Here is a 20,345-nt window from a genome sequence, read left to right on the forward strand (position 1 = left end):
GGTAGCTTCCCTCACAGTCACTGAGCCTGTCTATAATTTCCAAATTATCGTGGCACCTAACCACTCGAATAAATTTGTTGAACACATACTACATGCAGTCAAAACTTCTATATCGTCCTCCCGTGTCCGTGCAGACTAAAATAAGCACGCTAACTGCATTGATACATGAAGGTCGTACTCTACATTAGGTGTTCCTTTGTAGTTTCACAGTTCAGCCTTCACAGTGTTGCAATGATACATGATGGATCTCGCTGACCCCGTAGTCATGGGGCATCAGAGTAATTTCATTAAAATGCTACTTTCGAATAAATAGATAACCAAATCTGGACATGGAATGAGTACCTGAAGTCTTTAAATTGAAAATTTGGTTGTCATAACGTCAAATACTGTGGAGCCTTCTGCAACGTGTACTGCAAATTAATAGAGATAGCCCTGACGTACAGAGGGCGATATGCTCCCTTTGTTTCTCACAAGGGAACCTCCCCATCGCGCACCAGATTTAGTGAAAAGTTGGACTACTCAGTTTGTATATTTTGCTTATTTTTTCATAGTTCCACACAACTTCTTCCTGTTTTTTCTATTGATCTGTGTTCAATTTTTCAAGGCCTATCCACTGTGCCAACTTCTAACTAAATCTGAGGGGGGTGCGATGGGGAGGTTCCCTTGTCAGCATTACGTTCATTGTGTGGATACATAAAAGATTTCTGTACGCAACAAACAAACATTATGATGCAGATGACATGCGACAGCAGTGAAAGGGTCCACAGTCTTGCTAAATTGTAGCCTACATGAGGTTCGTGAATTGACTACAGGAAGTGTCAAACTGGTCAACAGTGATCTGAATACACCCCTCGAGCCTGAATTAGATCTTCGTGACAAATATATTCATATAACTCCGAATCAATATTTCTACTAAGCGGACCAGCTAAGTGCATTCCAGCTGGCAACAATGCTGCCGTAAACATTAGCAGCTAGTCATGATACAGGTCTTCACCGATAGTTTCCCCGATTTATCTTCAATGCATGAAATCTAAGTATTTCAAATTGTGGCCGTTGTGAGTACTGAGTCACCTACAGTAGAACTTCGTACAGTTAAGTTAGTGTAGACTTCCAGTACAGCTGAGTCAATTGTGCCAAAGGACATTGCACGTTCCAGCTGTTCGCAACTGGAATCTGAGAGACTTATGTTTATAGCATCGTAAAATAAAACAGCTTTCGAGCTATCTGGCACACTCTGTTTCCATTTATGTCAACAGAAAAATTGCTGAAGTATGGAAATTTGAAAGCGCCATAAAGTTCACAATTAGATGCAAATTAACTCTTGTGACTACATACATGATTCTCTACTTCCTACTACACAGTGAAAAACACTTGCTGTAGTTATGTAGTATTAGGATGTGTTGAGCTGTATACTGCGGCTTGCTCAATCAACAGCCTTTAAACCAAGAATGGTTCAAAAGGGCCAAAATTTTTATAAATCTTAACCCACTTCACTATTTCGATGGTGCATGATCTCGCAATTCGGAGCTGTAAAGGCGTACATACAAGAAAATGTTTCAGACAAATATTGTTTCCGAAAGCCCAGTCTGCTTACGCCACTAAATATCGCTTCCGTGGCATTGTAAAATATAAAATGCACATTAGCTTTATTTGAAATGGACTGGCATTTTGCCGCCAGTAGAGCATGTCTAGAGACAAATTCAGTGGTACTTCTTGTAGATCTGACATTTGGAAGTAATAACATGTAGATGTTCATGCTGTGACGGCCATTTGAATGACGAGCACTCTCCACTCTGCGACGAGAGTAACTAGGATAGCATACATCGCAGACATCGGCGGTGCTAGTTTGCGTGCAGAATGGCGCCAGCTTCAAGGCGGCGCGCTATTTATACAGGTTTTCGTTATCTCCTTCATTTCATTTATACGGTCATAATTGCACAAAGATCCCCATATTATACACTTTTACGCAGTAATTTGTCAGGCCTAAGGAAAAGATACAACTGAATTTGCCTCATACAGACTTGATGTTCTGGATCATGAATACGGGAGTCCCATTTTTAAGAATTCCTATGACTGGTATTTGTTTTAGCGAAATCAGTGTGATTTTCTGTAGCGTAAGCGAACAGGGCTTTTGGAAACCCTTTGTATGAAAAATTTTGTGACCTGAAAATTACCGAAGTTCTTGCAGGTACTAGAGTAAGCTAGGACACAGTGCATTGTGTGCTTTCGTGCCTACATCGTTGCAGTTCAAACTTCAGGTGAAGGCTGCCTTTCTCCTTTTCTCTCTCGCTCTCTCTCGCTCTCTCTCGCTCTCTCTCGCTCTCTCTCGCTCTCTCTCGCTCTCTCTCGCTCTCTCTCGCTCTCTCTCGCTCTCTCTCGCTCTCTCTCGCTCTCTCTCGCTCTCTCTCGCTCTCTCTCGCTCTCTCTCGCTCTCTCTCGCTCTCTCTCGCTCTCTCTCGCTCTCTCTCGCTCTCTCTCGCTCTCTCTCGCTCTCTCTCGCTCTCTCTCGCTCTCTCTCGCTCTCTCTCGCTCTCTCTCGCTCTCTCTCGCTCTCTCTCGCTCTCTCTCGCTCTCTCTCGCTCTCTCTCGCTCTCTCTCGCTCTCTCTCGCTCTCTCTCGCTCTCTCTCGCTCTCTCTCGCTCTCTCTCGCTCTCTCTCGCTCTCTCTCGCTCTCTCTCGCTCTCTCTCGCTCTCTCTCGCTCTCTCTCGCTCTCTCTCGCTCTCTCTCGCTCTCTCTCGCTCTCTCTCGCTCTCTCTCGCTCTCTCTCGCTCTCTCTCGCTCTCTCTCGCTCTCTCTCGCTCTCTCTCGCTCTCTCTCGCTCTCTCTCGCTCTCTCTCGCTCTCTCTCGCTCTCTCTCGCTCTCTCTCGCTCTCTCTCGCTCTCTCTCGCTCTCTCTCGCTCTCTCTCGCTCTCTCTCGCTCTCTCTCGCTCTCTCTCGCTCTCTCTCGCTCTCTCTCGCTCTCTCTCGCTCTCTCTCGCTCTCTCTCGCTCTCTCTCGCTCTCTCTCGCTCTCTCTCGCTCTCTCTCGCTCTCTCTCGCTCTCTCTCGCTCTCTCTCGCTCTCTCTCGCTCTCTCTCGCTCTCTCTCGCTCTCTCTCGCTCTCTCTCGCTCTCTCTCGCTCTCTCTCGCTCTCTCTCGCTCTCTCTCGCTCTCTCTCGCTCTCTCTCGCTCTCTCTCGCTCTCTCTCGCTCTCTCTCGCTCTCTCTCGCTCTCTCTCGCTCTCTCTCGCTCTCTCTCGCTCTCTCTCGCTCTCTCTCGCTCTCTCTCGCTCTCTCTCGCTCTCTCTCGCTCTCTCTCGCTCTCTCTCGCTCTCTCTCGCTCTCTCTCGCTCTCTCTCGCTCTCTCTCGCTCTCTCTCGCTCTCTCTCGCTCTCTCTCGCTCTCTCTCGCTCTCTCTCGCTCTCTCTCGCTCTCTCTCGCTCTCTCTCGCTCTCTCTCGCTCTCTCTCGCTCTCTCTCGCTCTCTCTCGCTCTCTCTCGCTCTCTCTCGCTCTCTCTCGCTCTCTCTCGCTCTCTCTCGCTCTCTCTCGCTCTCTCTCGCTCTCTCTCGCTCTCTCTCGCTCTCTCTCGCTCTCTCTCGCTCTCTCTCGCTCTCTCTCGCTCTCTCTCGCTCTCTCTCGCTCTCTCTCGCTCTCTCTCGCTCTCTCTCGCTCTCTCTCGCTCTCTCTCGCTCTCTCTCGCTCTCTCTCGCTCTCTCTCGCTCTCTCTCGCTCTCTCTCGCTCTCTCTCGCTCTCTCTCGCTCTCTCTCGCTCTCTCTCGCTCTCTCTCGCTCTCTCTCGCTCTCTCTCGCTCTCTCTCGCTCTCTCTCGCTCTCTCTCGCTCTCTCTCGCTCTCTCTCGCTCTCTCTCGCTCTCTCTCGCTCTCTCTCGCTCTCTCTCGCTCTCTCTCGCTCTCTCTCGCTCTCTCTCGCTCTCTCTCGCTCTCTCTCGCTCTCTCTCGCTCTCTCTCGCTCTCTCTCGCTCTCTCTCGCTCTCTCTCGCTCTCTCTCGCTCTCTCTCGCTCTCTCTCGCTCTCTCTCGCTCTCTCTCGCTCTCTCTCGCTCTCTCTCGCTCTCTCTCGCTCTCTCTCGCTCTCTCTCGCTCTCTCTCGCTCTCTCTCGCTCTCTCTCGCTCTCTCTCGCTCTCTCTCTCGCTCTCTCTCTCGCTCTCTCTCTCGCTCTCTCTCTCGCTCTCTCTCTCGCTCTCTCTCTCGCTCTCTCTCTCGCTCTCTCTCTCGCTCTCTCTCTCGCTCTCTCTCTCGCTCTCTCTCTCGCTCTCTCTCTCGCTCTCTCTCTCGCTCTCTCTCTCGCTCTCTCTCTCGCTCTCTCTCTCGCTCTCTCTCTCGCTCTCTCTCTCGCTCTCTCTCTCGCTCTCTCTCTCGCTCTCTCTCTCGCTCTCTCTCTCGCTCTCTCTCTCGCTCTCTCTCTCGCTCTCTCTCTCGCTCTCTCTCTCGCTCTCTCTCTCGCTCTCTCTCTCGCTCTCTCTCTCGCTCTCTCTCTCGCTCTCTCTCTCGCTCTCTCTCTCGCTCTCTCTCTCGCTCTCTCTCTCGCTCTCTCTCTCGCTCTCTCTCTCGCTCTCTCTCTCGCTCTCTCTCTCGCTCTCTCTCTCGCTCTCTCTCTCGCTCTCTCTCTCGCTCTCTCTCTCGCTCTCTCTCTCGCTCTCTCTCTCGCTCTCTCTCTCGCTCTCTCTCTCGCTCTCTCTCTCGCTCTCTCTCTCGCTCTCTCTCTCGCTCTCTCTCTCGCTCTCTCTCTCGCTCTCTCTCTCGCTCTCTCTCTCGCTCTCTCTCTCGCTCTCTCTCTCGCTCTCTCTCTCGCTCTCTCTCTCGCTCTCTCTCTCGCTCTCTCTCTCGCTCTCTCTCTCGCTCTCTCTCTCGCTCTCTCTCTCGCTCTCTCTCTCGCTCTCTCTCTCGCTCTCTCTCTCGCTCTCTCTCTCGCTCTCTCTCTCGCTCTCTCTCTCGCTCTCTCTCTCGCTCTCTCTCTCGCTCTCTCTCTCGCTCTCTCTCTCGCTCTCTCTCTCGCTCTCTCTCTCGCTCTCTCTCTCGCTCTCTCTCTCGCTCTCTCTCTCGCTCTCTCTCTCGCTCTCTCTCTCGCTCTCTCTCTCGCTCTCTCTCTCGCTCTCTCTCTCGCTCTCTCTCTCGCTCTCTCTCTCGCTCTCTCTCTCGCTCTCTCTCTCGCTCTCTCTCTCGCTCTCTCTCTCGCTCTCTCTCTCGCTCTCTCTCTCGCTCTCTCTCTCGCTCTCTCTCTCGCTCTCTCTCTCGCTCTCTCTCTCGCTCTCTCTCTCGCTCTCTCTCTCGCTCTCTCTCTCGCTCTCTCTCTCGCTCTCTCTCTCGCTCTCTCTCTCGCTCTCTCTCTCGCTCTCTCTCTCGCTCTCTCTCTCGCTCTCTCTCTCGCTCTCTCTCTCGCTCTCTCTCTCGCTCTCTCTCTCGCTCTCTCTCTCGCTCTCTCTCTCGCTCTCTCTCTCGCTCTCTCTCTCGCTCTCTCTCTCGCTCTCTCTCTCGCTCTCTCTCTCGCTCTCTCTCTCGCTCTCTCTCTCGCTCTCTCTCTCGCTCTCTCTCTCGCTCTCTCTCTCGCTCTCTCTCTCGCTCTCTCTCTCGCTCTCTCTCTCGCTCTCTCTCTCGCTCTCTCTCTCGCTCTCTCTCTCGCTCTCTCTCTCGCTCTCTCTCTCGCTCTCTCTCTCGCTCTCTCTCTCGCTCTCTCTCTCGCTCTCTCTCTCGCTCTCTCTCTCGCTCTCTCTCTCGCTCTCTCTCTCGCTCTCTCTCTCGCTCTCTCTCTCGCTCTCTCTCTCGCTCTCTCTCTCGCTCTCTCTCTCGCTCTCTCTCTCGCTCTCGCTCCTTCCACTGTCTTCATCTGTCACTACGTGTTTCCCCCGTTATGAAAGTTGCCTTTAGTATTTGATACAGACAAGTTATTAAATTTCACCTGCGCTGGGAGCTTTATAAATAGGAGGTTAATTGTATTTGACGTCCAGTGCGTAAATTCTGTTACACACTGCCTTAATTGCAATATTTGATTGTTCGTATTGAAGTCAAACTGAAGGCACTCCAACAAACTGACCTAATAACACTGTCTTCAGAACGCAACGTACAATGTTAGATGCTGACATCGGGGTACAGCGTTAATGAAATACGGTTATCCATTACCACATTTATCACTTTTCAGGATACTAGTTTCTTGATGAGTAAGGGTTTTTTATAATTACACAATCAGAGGGGGAAGGTACCTACCTTTTCTTGGAAACGCTGCTTTACTTTACAGCTCAGTTCATGTAGTATTCCAGAAGATTTGTGCCGCATTTAAGCATGGTGTGCTTGCTTACTTTCATAGGTTCTTGTGCAGATATTTAGGTGGAGTCAAACTGGCGCCAGGGAGAGAAGGAAGGTTGGATAGTTGATGGGGGTACACAAGGTTTTTACGCTCAGAGCGCAAAAATCGAGATACACGGCATAGGATAGTAGTAGATGGAGGGGAGAGTGTATACAGAATTACTGTTTTTGTTTTACGGGAAAACTTGAAGTATATGCACGGCCCAAATTCAAAACGTAATTATTGCAAATAGAATTATGTCTCCAAAACGGGTGTTTCACGAAAAAAACTAGTAAACATGTCAACCTGGGAGGATTTGCTGAACTTCGTCTATATACAGTCATAGATTGTACAATATTGATTAATCATGTAAACAAATTACGGAGCGTCCAACTCAGTTAACGTCACTCCTCAAAAATCTTGGGCTGAAACTATGACCTCTCGGTGGACCACTATCACCATAGGAAGCAGGTAGCGGCGGCAGTCTACAGTGCTGATAATTAATATGTAACACGGTGTAGTTGAGTTAATGCGCCGTTCACTAAATTAATGAAACTCTGATGTTGAAAAACACAAACGTTGTGTTCACAGTAATATTTTCCGTGGCACACCGGTCACTGGGAATAAGTCCGTGCTTTTAGTGACATTCGAGCCCCAGTGTTACTTCAAAACTCAATTTAGTAAGGAAAGTTCTTTTTTCAACGAAACAGTTACTGAAACATGTATTAGGCCGGGTTCGACTGGCGCCATCTGTAAGATAATGCTTGAAGAGTTGAGGCGGAATTAAGTGTTACTACTGGTAGCAACAGCACTCCGCTACAGAATTCTTGAGCGTGTCTGGCGGTAGAAAAAGTTATATCCAAAAATCAACACTCATTTAGAAAGCATCGCTGGTACTTAACTCAATTTCACCTTTCTCGCACCAGTGAAGGGCAAGAAGTAGATTCCATGTACTTACCTTTCCGGAAAGCGTTTTACAGTGCGCCGCTGCATAATACTGACGTAGGGCCGAGCATACAGAGTGGGTTCTCATATTTGTCACTAGAAGACTTCTCAATTAATAACACCCAGTACGGTGTCCTCCACGGCGAGTGTTTATTAGAAACGTGGGTGTTGTCCAGAGTGCTCCAGGGAAGTGTGATAGAAAGGTTTTTGTTCTCTGTATCCGTAAATGATCTGACCTATAGGGTGAGCAGTAATCGACGAATGTTCGCAGATTACGCTGTACTGAACATACGAAAGCGTTGTCGTTAACAGACCATGGAAAGATAAAGGACGAGTTCAACAGAATATCTATTGGTGTGACAAATGGCAGCTTGCTCTAAAGGTACAGAAAAGTAAGGTAATTCGGAAGGGTACAGTATTAGTGGTGTGCTGCTTAACACAGCCACAGCTGTTAAATACCCAGACTCAACGACAAGCTGCAGAGCAAAATGAATTGGTACAAGATCGTAAGGTCGGTAGTAGGGAAGGCGAATAGTCGACTTGGGTTTATTTGGAGAATTGTAGGAAAGTGTAACTCACCTGCAAAGGAGAAATCTTACAGAACCTTCGTGTGACCCATTCTTGAGTATTGGTAGAGCGTAATGCCCATCAGGTTGGATTAAAGAAATAAGTTCAAGCAATTCAGAGGCGTCCTGTTAGATTACCGCTAGATTCGATGAACACACAAGTATTTGGAAATGCTCTTCGCTCAAATGGGAATCCCAGGAAGGAATGCGTATTTGACTAGCAGCGGTACAGGGTGTCCTGCAACATTCGTCACATGGTTTGAGGTGCAAAAAAGGGTTTGTGTGTTGAAAATGTACTAATACATCCGGTGCAGGTCGTTCGCTCACTTCTCATATGATACGTTACCAATTGCAATACGGGTAAGGCAGATCTGCTGTGATGATACTATTTGAAATTATTATGGCTGTAAAGTATAGACACACTTTCCTATAATTACATCTTTTTAGGATCGTTTCGCAGTTTGTTTTCCATACTAGACGAACTGCACTTCCGTACAGATACCAAGATGTTTGTTTTAGGACAGTGTATCCACCTGATGTTTTATTGAATGAACTGGCTACAATATTTGAGAGTTGTTATAATTCTCCGCACTTGTAGATACATTTGCGCTGTTGAGTTCGCTGCATTTGGATCTCGTACTATCGTGAAAAATTTTTGTAACATATCTCCATTCAGCTTTTAAACACCAATATTCGTATTCTCCGAAATAATACACTGTGAAGATGCAGATCTGTTCTCCGAAGTAATTTCTGAAGACTTTGGCTGTGGTGAGAAGTGCCTTACATAGTGACATTGAGGCCACCATTCAGGAATAAATAGAACTCCGTTCAGTAATCCCACTGAAGACTTTTCAGTGTTCAGTGAAGTTCGTTCACATAGCGACCACATTTGAGGACACAAAGCAGTAGCTTAGACCAATAAATACGGTATTTACAGGCAGAAAAATTTAACTAAACCTAAAAGTCTGCTTCAGGTTTTTTTTAGAGCTCTGTTAGAGGACAGCTATGTTGGATGGACCTTCAAATCCTTAGTCAAGGTGGTTTTGCTAGATGAAGAGAAACTGTAGGAAACGATCCCTCAGAGAATGAGGAAAAAAAGTGACATACAACCTGAAATGCCATGCGAGGGAGGTACAAACACTTAAAGATGGAGAAAAACTATCTTTAACAGTGTAAGTTTCAATTAATTATAGCACACATGAGAAGGCCAGGAAGTGGGAATGTTCTCTCTGTACCGTATTTTAGCTCCACGCCCGAGAGGGCAGTTAGGTTGAGCCCCGTCATGTGGTATCCCCATTACCCTTCATACCACCGGAGACACGTCTTCTAGTGGCATGTATAGCCACCTGCTGGAAGTGCAGATATGCCGCACTCCTAAGGCGTTGTTGGAGGATGACTGGTCACGTAATGGGGCGCCGATAATCCCCGTCCACACATTGAGTCTGAACCGGCGCTGATGTTCGTTGCCGCTATACCTTCGAAATTCTCAATAACGCAAAAGTCGGTTTGTGACTGCTGACGATACCGCCCCTTGTAAAGGTAGCCGCCTCCGTGAGTACGATGGATGTCAGAAATCCTAGGATCGTGGCGACCTGTACGACGAAAAACACTAGGCGCGCAGACAAGTCCGTTGATAACAAGGCCTGCGTTGTAAAACAGTGGCAGTTGTGGAGAACGTTCCACACGATCGTCTTGACTTAGCTCAAGCAGGTGGACCACCTGGCTGGTGCTGATATCGGGGTCACTGTCAAAGATCTTCCATCTCCGCCTTAAAGTGGGCGTAGCCCCTGGCAACGCATTTCCGAACGCACGTCAATGGGAAGTTCTTGCTTCTTTAACTCTCAGGTATAGTTTGCTAGTGTTTGTCCCGATTTAACAAAATCACCCTGAATTTTTGAGTCCATTGCTAGGCATCTTGTAGTCGCAGAACGTGACCAGTGTCGTCACGCGAAGTTGGAAGTGCCACCACTGTTCACTCGGTGGCATTTCATCGTGTTAAAATTTCAGCCTGCCGCCTGTATGTTTTATTTCCCTACCCATCCAGCGGATGTCTATGAATCACAGAAGAGCAACGAGAGCATTTATTATTGAAGCAAAGCAGCATTTAATGGCTCCAGGCGTGGCATGAATAAATTTGATCATGATGTTGAAGTAGTCTCCATCACGGTGGTTACAGAACCGTTTTCTTCTTTCAGGAGTTGAACGTAGAATGTAGCGGCCCCAGTCATTTTAAGTTCACAGTTTGAAATTGTAACAAACTAATGAGAAGTAACCTTGTGCACACGCAAATTGGACTGTGCCATTCATTATTAGTAGAAACGTACAGTACCCATAATTAATTTACTTCATTTGGTGCTCAGACTTGCGCAGTATTAAAGTTCTAAAGTAGGTTAGACGTGACACGTGCGTAGCTGATGTGCTCTTTTTCCATTGCGTTAGTATTCACGTGGCGTTGACATGCACCAGGACCATGTCAGGACACTTGTGAAAGACAGGAGTTGGGAAGTGAAGTATCATTCTTTTTTTGTACTTGTTAGAGAATTCAAAAGCTTGAGTTACATAGGTCAATGTTAGATACATGACTCGATTAATTTCTCTCTCTCTCTCTCTCTCTCTCTCTCTCTCTCTCTCTCTCTCTCTCTCTCTCTCGTGTATCCCAATGTCTTAAGATCAACAACACGATTGTCGAATTTCCTGATCAGAAACTATTCGCAATTTCCAAGACTTTATACATTCTCTTTGTCTGAAATCACTCCGAAACTATGTAATTATGTGAATGAATCATTCTTAGGTGTTGGTAAAGGGTATTTAAGATAATTCTGACAAGAAATGCTTCAATAGGCTATTGCACTCTCAATCGTTTAAAGGAAGTAATAGCAAAGTATCTCTTCCATAGGAACAAATACGCAAAATTCATGGACTAATGCAGTGAAGTGTTTGAAACCAAGCGGTCTAACGGAAAATAACAGCACGTGAAATAAGTAGTTCAAAACGACGTTCTAGTGAGTATTAAATGAAGTTATTTCAGCTGTAAGAAATTTATCAACATAGATCAAAGCTGTTTCATTGAGAGATACAGAGCTCTGCGTTAATTTGCTGTAATGTTAACTGTTTATGCAGATACTGAACTGTAGCTTACAACCATTACAGTCGGCAGTGGATTGTGGTAGTCATTTGTACCGTATTTCATCATTCATATATGACGAATTGGCGGTGTGAAATGAGGATTGTCTCTCTCACGCAGATCACTTACCTGGAGGGACAAAAGTTCCTCGAATCGACGTCCGATTACACCGCTTCGAATTTTCTGTAGTTGCTCGAAATCATTTGAGATGAATGCAGCTGGCCTTCACGAAATACGTCTGTCATATTGTTCCCTACGTCCTTCTACGGAACTTACACTAATACCGACTGGACAACAAACTGTCACTTTTTATTATATATTAAGTTACCGTATAAATTACACGTGATGATCTCGAAAATGCTGTCGAAGGCAAAGTCTGTACTATAAGAATCCTTCACATACGATGACCTCGCTGGTTTTGCGTATTGCATAAGCGGCTCGGACACACCTCACTTCGATAAAATGCAGCTTTCTTTTACAGGGAAGAGCGCCTTATCCTTCAGAGTTCCTAGTTAGGTAGCAGAAGCTCTCTCTATAGCAGCCACCTTTTACCTGAGGGAGTCGTGTACGACTTTTATCCTTCCTATCTGAGTAGGTCCTAAGGCTTCTTAAATAACGCCCTCCCAGCTACGGTCATTCTTGTAATAAAAGTAAAACACCGTTTCAACAAACCTTCAGTCGCTCAATAATACAGGTTGATTGTAATTGAACTTTCGCTACGTAATAGGGGCCTCCATGAAAAGCGAATGATCTTTGGACAATGAAACTATGTGGAAATACGTGTAAGAACACGTGGAAGAGAGATCCGAATAAGCCACGGAAAGAAACACTTTAATTTCCACGTGAGAGGGTAATGTTCAACTGCGTACCATGTTTGTTCCAAGTTACAAACGTTGCTTTCTAGAATGACCGTCTGCATTCACGATAGCTTGGAACCCTACTACATGCCATTTCACAGTTGTTCGCAGCACTTTTCGAACGGTGGACCATGGAATGTTCAGCTGTCGTGGTACAGCACGTGCACTGACTGAAGATGGCACATAGCGTCCTGCGTTCTATCCATGGCAACAGTAACCCAACAGTTTGTGGCGACATCTCCCAGGAGCAATTTCCAAATCGCCAGTTAATTCGAAGTTCCGAATCATGTTCTTCAACCCTGGTGCGGAAAGAAGACTTCTCCGTATTTCTTTAATGCGTCGATACTCAGGACGAGCAGCAGCACTATTGCTTTTTTATAAAACAGGTTTACGAGTAAAGCTGCTCATTTTGCCCAGAGCCATATTGACTGTCTGCAATTGTAATGCACACTGACGCTTGCGTTTCAACCCAACGTCGCCGTACCAATACCAACGCCAAATGGCAATTCATGACACCAACACTACTAACAACGCAAATCCTGCAGCGCACTCTCTCTCGTATGGATACCCATACGGCAAATAGTTCTTCGTGTACTCTGGCTCACTTAGCGAAAGCTGAAGTCTAATTATAACCAGCGCGCGTGTGTGTGTGTGTGTGTGTGTGTGTGTGTGCGCGCGTGTGTGTGTGTGTGTGTGTGTGTGTGTGTGTGTGTGTGTGTGTGTGTGTTGGCGGAACCTGGCAAGAAGCCGTACGTTGGCCTGGTCTTGCGCCGGCCTTGAACCGCTCAGCGGTGTCTCAGCTGCTGCAGCTAGCAGACAACCGTTATTGCTCTAGTTTATTTGGAAGGCGGTGTGGCGGCGTGTAAGATGCGAGACCGCGGTAGGATATCCCGGGCGTTACTAGACTCCAGAGGACGACGAACGTGATCGCCTTCGCCCACCAAGGCCGTACACCGTTGCCAAACAAAGCTCACATCTGGCTTTGCCTCCCATTCGTCACGGGTAGCGCGACCAGGACGTGTCTGCGTGTCGTCATAGTATGCAGTCGCAAGGCGGTGTTGTCGTTCCAGGTCGAACGAAAAACCACGTCCTCCCGCGTGTGGTTGACGTTTCGTAGGTGGTAGTATGCAACATTTTTTCTAGTATTTACACTTTAGTATTTAGTGTTCTATATTGTGTGTTCAGTGGAAACGGAAGTTCAATGTCATTTACCTCTACTTCAGTTAATTATAGATAAAAACACAATGTAACCAGTTACTAAGCCGGCCGCTGTGGCCGAGCAGTTCTAGGCGCTTCAGTCCGGTACCGCGCTGCTGCTGCAGTCGCAGATTCGAATCCTGCCTCGGGCATGAATATGTATGGTGTCCTTAGCTTAGCTTAGTTAGGTTTTGGTAGTTGTAAGTCTACGGGACTGATGACCTCAGATGTCAAGTCCCATAGTATTTAGAGCCATTTTTTTTGAACCAGTTACTAAATTTAAAGTTCTTTTTATGTACGCGTTTCAGTGGCATTGTCCCATTATCAGGTAACTTACTTTGTTTAGCCCACATCAGTTACTACTGGGAACTGACGATGTTGAAATATCTAAGTACGTCGCATCGATTGCATTATGATTTTGATAGGTTAGTAGGAAGAAATACTTTGCAACTGATAAGGCCTACCTGCAGGATCTTCATTCATTCCGTACTTCCTTGGATTTCAGCTGAACACATTAACTGTTCACGCAGTTTACCTGTGATGATGTAAGTATTTAGCGTCTCCTGGCTTTTCCGTCTTACGATGTCTGTTGCATTATAATCATGCTATATATTGTAGTTTCTATTATTACGCTGATGAGTTAATGGGTTTCGGTGATTCTGGCATTGTTTGCTAACAGACCATTTACCAGCTGATCATCTGTCAAAGGTGTCAGACGTTCATGTATACCACAGGTGTATCGTCGTCTAGTAAAGAATTACGTAAAGTGACAGCAGGGAATCTACACACCTATGAAAGTCACCAGATTCTGAATACACGATTTAAACACACAAATACGGAATAACCCTGTCACAAGTCTTCCTTAAGGTATCGCCCACAAATAATGGCCTCTTAGCGAACAGTTGACTGCAGTATAGCAAGCCACAAGTACAAATAGTTACACTAACAGAGCCTAAAGCCCAGTACCTAGAGAAGGCAGAATTTAAATCAACTTCAAAAGCGATAATGAAACAAGCCAGTCATGGGTAACGAATATTACTGCAGAAAAAGTGGTAGATCGGTAAAGCTTATCACGTTACTGCATGTGGACTGGCAGTGCAGGTGTCTTGCGGTGCAGATGTCGCGATAGCAAAGTTGCATTCACCGTAATTGCTGCGCGCTCTCTAACGCAAATCATGGACAGGTGAGGATGACTAAAAACAAGGTTCCTCCAAAAGTGATGGAAGCCAAAATTTGCAATAAAATGGTGGTAACTGCCGCATAATGACTCGCGATGTAGACTGGTTCAGAAGATGAAACAGAATGGGGGTGCAGAGAGGATCTCCGCACTATTTGTAACCTCTGACGTCTCTGTCGTGTGTGTGTGTGTGTGTGTGTGTGTGTGTGTGTGTGTGTGTGTGTGTGTGTGTGTGTGTCCTGGGTTAAAAAATAGTTTCCTGTAGCCAGCATAACAGGGGTTGGAGGCGGAACAGTTTCCGCAGCCTCGGTCTGGCGGAACGCCTCCGTCCTATGATGCCAAAGTGGCGACATGTGTTCAGCGCGAATTCTCAAGATGTAACTGGCATGCCTCCACCACTGCATGGCTTTAATTTAAATGTAAAATAGCGCCCGGGGAACTTTGCTGGACTTTGCCACTTAAGCGTTTTCTGGAAACAAAGCATTGAGGACAAGGTCGTGATACGTGCTTGGGAGCTCAGATGGTAGAGCACTTGTCCGCGAAAGGCAAATGTCCCGAGTTCGAGTCTCGGTTCGGAACACAGTTTTAATCTGCCAGGAAGTTTCATTTTCTGTACTAATTAAACTGGAAATTTCAAAATTACCCCGCCCCCTTCAGCTGTTGGTCTTCTATGTAGACAAGACATCGGCGGTGTTTACTGGCCTGGGAAAATTAATTCAGTATTGTAATGGTAATTAAACTTGGCTGCTTGTTAATCAACTGATAAGTCTGAGTTGAGTACCAGAATATTCGGAATTTTATCAGGAGTTCGAATATACGAGCAAAGTTAAAAAATTTTTTCTTTATCTGTGGTAGGGAATAGCCTGATCAGTTTCTGGGAACATGCCACGTGACATATCTGCGCCTACGCAAGTAACTGGATTACAGTAACAACGGATATTTTTTATACTGTTCTATATTATTTGTACGTAAACGAGAAATGAGTTTAGTTGACTTTTTAAATACGTCATTCTTATGAAGATGCATAAGACTGCTGTTACATCACATCAGCTTCAACAAGTTTCCCCTTCCAAAATCATTCTGCAGTCAGCAATGATCTTATGACATTCTTGATAGTCTGATACAGTTGGTTCTCCAGGAGCAACGTAGTTATGGTAAACACAGTAACTGATGCCCAATAATGGAATAAAGCCTCCGAAACGCTTCGACAGCAAAATACTTAAAATTTAGATAACATTATGTTTTTGTTTAAGACGGCAAGGAAGCAACTTGGCATACGTGTGATGGTTGAAGTCCCATCACATTAAATTTCTCTCTTCAGCTTAAGTTCATTCATTCTGGTTTTCCCTTCACAACTGCATTACTTCAAAACAGTACGAACATGATAGTAACTTTTACATGAGACTTTATTTTTACTGGCCTTCGGGACGTGCCCATACAACTACCTCAATAGTGGAATTTCGTATTTGACGATACGAACGTAAGGACACGACACCCAGTCCCCGAGCGGAGAAAATCTCTATCCCGTCTGGGAATGTAACTCGAGGCCCCTTCTGTTAGCAATCTGCGCAGCTACCGGGGGCCTCGCTCTCTCTCTCTCTCTCTCTCTCTCTCTCTCTCTAAATAAAACTTAGATTTGTTAGCGAAATCATAATTCCACTTCGAATACAATGTTTTGCTCACATCTACATGTAATACACAGTTTGGCAGCACATGTTAGAGATGAAAGTGTCGACATTCTCAGTGTGTCTGGCTTGCAGCAGTCTAAAGCAAACATCACTAAGTTCAGAGAAATAACCAGCAAATGTTAAATCTTTATATTTCTTCGTTTAAGGCTTTTATAGTGATATTTTTCACAGTCTTGATGTGAAATTGATTATTGCGTATAGTACTGTGAAAGAGCGTTTATTCTCTCCCCTCCTTCCCCCTCCCCTTTCCCGTTCCTAACAAAACTAGCATGTTTCACACTACTTTCCGACGATTTAGAGTGTCGAATAAGCAACTGTCATAAATAAATGACATTCATCCATCAGCCTGTATTTTAAGTGGCATCAAAATTTCCTACTACTCAAGGCAGCAGCGAAAAGAATGTAAGTGTCTTGACACAATGCGCTAGATGCTGCATTCGTATTCGTGGGATGCAGTTTAAATATCTGCCAGGCGTTCCTTACTTAGGTTTCCAGCGGTCTTCGTAAATAATTGGTTAATTGCTGGGATAGTTCCTTAAATGTGGACATGCTAGCTATCTTACTGAATCCTTCACAGTCTGACGTAATAACGACTCTATGCGCTCTCGCTGTATAGTAGTTTTTTACCTGACTCTTTTGTTGTAAACGTCCGTAGGTAATGCCCGTATAAAACCACATTCACTTGCATTACTCCTGTCCTCTCACTGTCGCTACGAAATAAAATACACGTTTAACCAGTGTAGATGCGAGCTCTATTAAAAGTGTAATGACGATATGACGTAGGCACAACGGCTTGTGTTCGTTAAATGGTCACCTGTCAGTGTAAATTAGCAAAGACTTCCATTGTTGGACTTAGTGAAGGGTGACATGTGGTCAAAGCCTGATTTATTTTTTGTGTAGTATGTGAACATCAGCGAGCCGTGATGTATACTGAAAAAGTCTAAAATCTCTTGTTGCTTCGAGTGAGTTTGTGGCAAAGCTTGAAATCCAGTACTAACGTTCTTCGGACATGCCATGTATGTATGGGGAGTGAGGGTCATCATTATGGAGCATGCATCCTGTTGAGTGAAGGAGTTGGACTAGATCAGCTATAGAACAAAAGTCTTCTTTATGCTGGCATGATATGGAGGCCTCCTTTGCAGACATTGCGCATGAAGTTATTCTTTCTTAAATTAATTGGACAATGACAAGGAAACGTTGAATCTAAATAACAGCTTAAGCTTAGAGTAGACTGTAATTGCACAGTGAAGCCTCGAAGCGAAGGTATGACAACTGGTCGGCAAATGGTTGCAAAAACTGGACCTCTGAGAATGAAAGGCTGGCTGTCTGCTCATACGAACGCTGCAGCGACTGCTGGTGTAATTAGACAGGCCGTCGCAGTAGAACTCCTTTCTCGAACAGGTTCTAGCGCTGGAAGCACTGTTAAGCTTAAAAAAAACTCAGGTTTTCGTATATAGAGGTCTAGAAGTTACCAATGTTCACTGTACACATTCTTAATTAATAAATATTAAACATATCATTGTTTTCAATAATCGTTTCATTCCAAACGCTAGCACTGCATGCTTGTCGTGCGGAAAAACGTTGGCGTGCATGAATATATATTCTACGTATAATGCTGTTGATAAGAAGAATGTTCTTACAAGGATTTGTGAAATCCCAAATGAAACAAGGAAATTACCTCCCACAGATGAAATATTTCATGTGCCGTTTAATCATTTAAGGGCACGCTAAATTACCTTTTCGCTGCTGGCAGCGCAGAGTAAATTCTTTGTCACCTTTCCCACATTTACTTCAGATTTAATGAAAAAGTAAGTACAATCAGGAATGTGTTCACAATGACCTGTGAATTAATGCCCCTCTGGCACAGGAGACGTAGCTCTCATTCCGCCAGCTTCTCAACGCTTCGGCTGGTAGCGCCATGTTTAATGAAGATAGACTGATGAAATCTGGACAGCAGAGGGTCCAAGGGCAGCAGCCATTCGCTTTTGGTACTTAAAAGTATGGCCATCTTCTGCTACGTAACTGGATCAGAGATAAAACCGACCAATACATAAGAGCGAAGTATTGTTTGAAATGTTCCAAAGTACCTCTCAAGACCGATCTGAGTACTACGCGTGAAGTCTGGCAACAATGCACAAGGCACTCTTATTCCAGGTCAACCATCTTTAATTCTATACATAGCGCAAGTGCCCTACTTCCACCACCATGACGATGCAGTTTTGGCTGTCGAACTTCGTGCCACTTTATACGTAGGTAAACTGACCTATCAGTAATCTGGCAACACCACTTAACGTCATCGATAATGTCACAGGGGGAAAATCTGGCTACAGTGCACTTTCTGTCAGAACAACTCCAGCCCATTTACCGTCTATATAGAGTAAAGAACCGTGATGGTACTACTTGAAGGGAAAAGGAAATAGAAAAGGATAGTATTGTAATACTATAAAGACGACGTTGACCGAACACCAAACACCTAAGTCGAAACAAGAAACCTGGAATAGATGACATACCCTCAGAATCATTAAAATTGTTTGGTGAACTAGAACAGGAGTGTCCTGCATTGTAGGTAGATACACCAGACAGACGAAATACCTTCAGACTGAAGGAAAAGTATCAGTGGCGACCAAGAAGTTCTCGTTCGAAGATCGTACAGTCCAGAATGGGTATGTCAATCAGGCAAACTAGCCGTGAGCATCGAGGTAATCATCCCACAGACGCACCAGTTTGAAGATACCTACTACGTGAGCAGCCTGCTGCACATCATGGTCTGACAGGAATAACGGACGCTTAAAGGTTTTCGTTAAGGGACCGAAGGCGTGGTAAGTGGGTGGCGGGAGATCAGGACTACCGTGCGGATGCTAGTGTGTCTTTCACGTGAGTTTTCTAACGGATTAGGCTGAGCTCCCAGATCGACCGGCATATCGTGTCGAATCGCGACCAGCACGGAACTTGGCGCAACATTCGACAAGGGTCGTTTCTGGCGGACATGCTGGTCCATACGCATTCTTCATTCTCCGAGGGATGTGAACCGGTGTTTGCCCTTCGGCAGCCAAGAAAAGAGTAACGGCACACTGGTACAGTTTGGGCGCATTCGGTAATAACATGCCATAGTTCACGTTTCTGCATTTACCACATGCACGTCTGAGAGAACTGTGTGCCACAGTAGTCCCTTGCGTACATGTCGGCATCTGTATGTCCGCATCAAAGTCGCGCTACGTTGCATATACGCTGCAGCAACGCCCTCAAACGGAAACTTCTTGATCACTCCTTGTGTAATAAGTCCAATTCTAAAGAGGTTAAAGAAGATAGCTGCTGACAAGTGCGAATATTACAGAATTTTCAGATCACTAAGTTACGGTGGTTACAGAATACTGACACAAACTGTTACGCACAGAACAGAAAGAGTAGTAGGAGTCGTCCTCCAGGAAGACCAGTTTGAGTTCCAGAGACATGGGTAACACCTGAGACAATCCTAACAAGACGACTTAAGTTAAGGGGGAAGATGGATAAAAGTTGTGATTTGCCGAGGACAAGCTACTTGTGAGGGACAGGAAAGCTATTAGAAAATCAGTTACAGGAAGTAGACTCAGTTTCGACTACAGTTGGTAAGACGAAAATCAACAGAGGTAAAGCAAGGGTAATAAAGAGTAGTAAAATCACATCAGGCGATGATAAAAAATTAGGAAATGACACTGAAAGTAATAAAATTATTTTGGCCGCAGAATAACTGACGATGAGAGAAATAAATGGAACGTAAAATACGGATTGGTATCAGCAAGAACAGCATATTTGAAAAATAGAAAGCCGGCCGGGGTGGCCGAGCGGTTCTAGGCGCTACAGTCTGGAACCGCGCGACCGTTACGGTCGCAGGTTCGAATCCTGCCTCGGGCATGGATGTGTGTGATGTCCTTAGGTTAGTTAGGTTTAAGTAGTTCTAAGTTCTAGGGGACTGATGACCTCAGATGTTAAGTCCCATAGTGTTTGAGCCATTTGAACCAAAAACAGAAATTAAAGTGACACACAGTATATTCAGAATGTAGCTTCCTACGGAAGTGTAATTTGGACGGTAAGCAGCACAGATAAGAGGAGAATAGATATTTTCTATATATTGTACCACATATGAATGCTAAAAATTAGTTAAGTGGATGGAATAGCTGATGGGAACTTAGTGAACTGAATCTGGGATAGGGAGGGGAGAAATATGGCAGAACTTGATTAAAAGAAGGAACAGATTGATGGCACATATCTTGTCATGAGGCATGACGGAATGAGCAGTTTGGTAGTGGAGGGAAGTGAGTGCGGGTAAAGATGGTAGATTCCCTCAGCTTTGTCTTTATAGCTGATTAGCACAGTGATGACCCTACCAGAAACTGACATTACTCTCGGTTTAACTGCATTAATTAAATGCCGTTCTCGTAACAATGCTAAGGAAATTGCTATAGACGGTTTCACCAATCTTGATGCATGTAAAACATTGCTCCAAAGTAAGGTCCAAATCAGGGAATTAGCTA

General features: G+C 45.4%; 2 protein-coding genes across 5 annotated transcripts in view; one reads left to right on the forward strand and one right to left on the reverse strand.

Annotated features, from left to right (window-relative positions):
- Positions 1-20,345, forward strand: part of LOC124721500 (beta-1,4-glucuronyltransferase 1) — a 324,876-nt gene that overhangs the window by 207,952 nt on the left and 96,579 nt on the right. The gene's annotated exons all lie outside the window — the stretch shown is intronic.
- Positions 1-20,345, reverse strand: part of LOC124722439 (RNA-binding protein 25-like) — a 105,607-nt gene that overhangs the window by 19,069 nt on the left and 66,193 nt on the right. Inside the window, exon 3 of the mRNA XM_047247601.1 lies at positions 4,697-5,447. Within this exon, the coding sequence (XP_047103557.1) occupies positions 4,697-5,447 (751 nt within the window). The remainder of the gene's footprint in view (positions 1-4,696; positions 5,448-20,345) is intronic.

Source organism: Schistocerca piceifrons, chromosome X (assembly GCF_021461385.2).
Source record: "Schistocerca piceifrons isolate TAMUIC-IGC-003096 chromosome X, iqSchPice1.1, whole genome shotgun sequence".
Lineage (NCBI taxonomy): Eukaryota > Metazoa > Arthropoda > Insecta > Orthoptera > Acrididae > Schistocerca > Schistocerca piceifrons.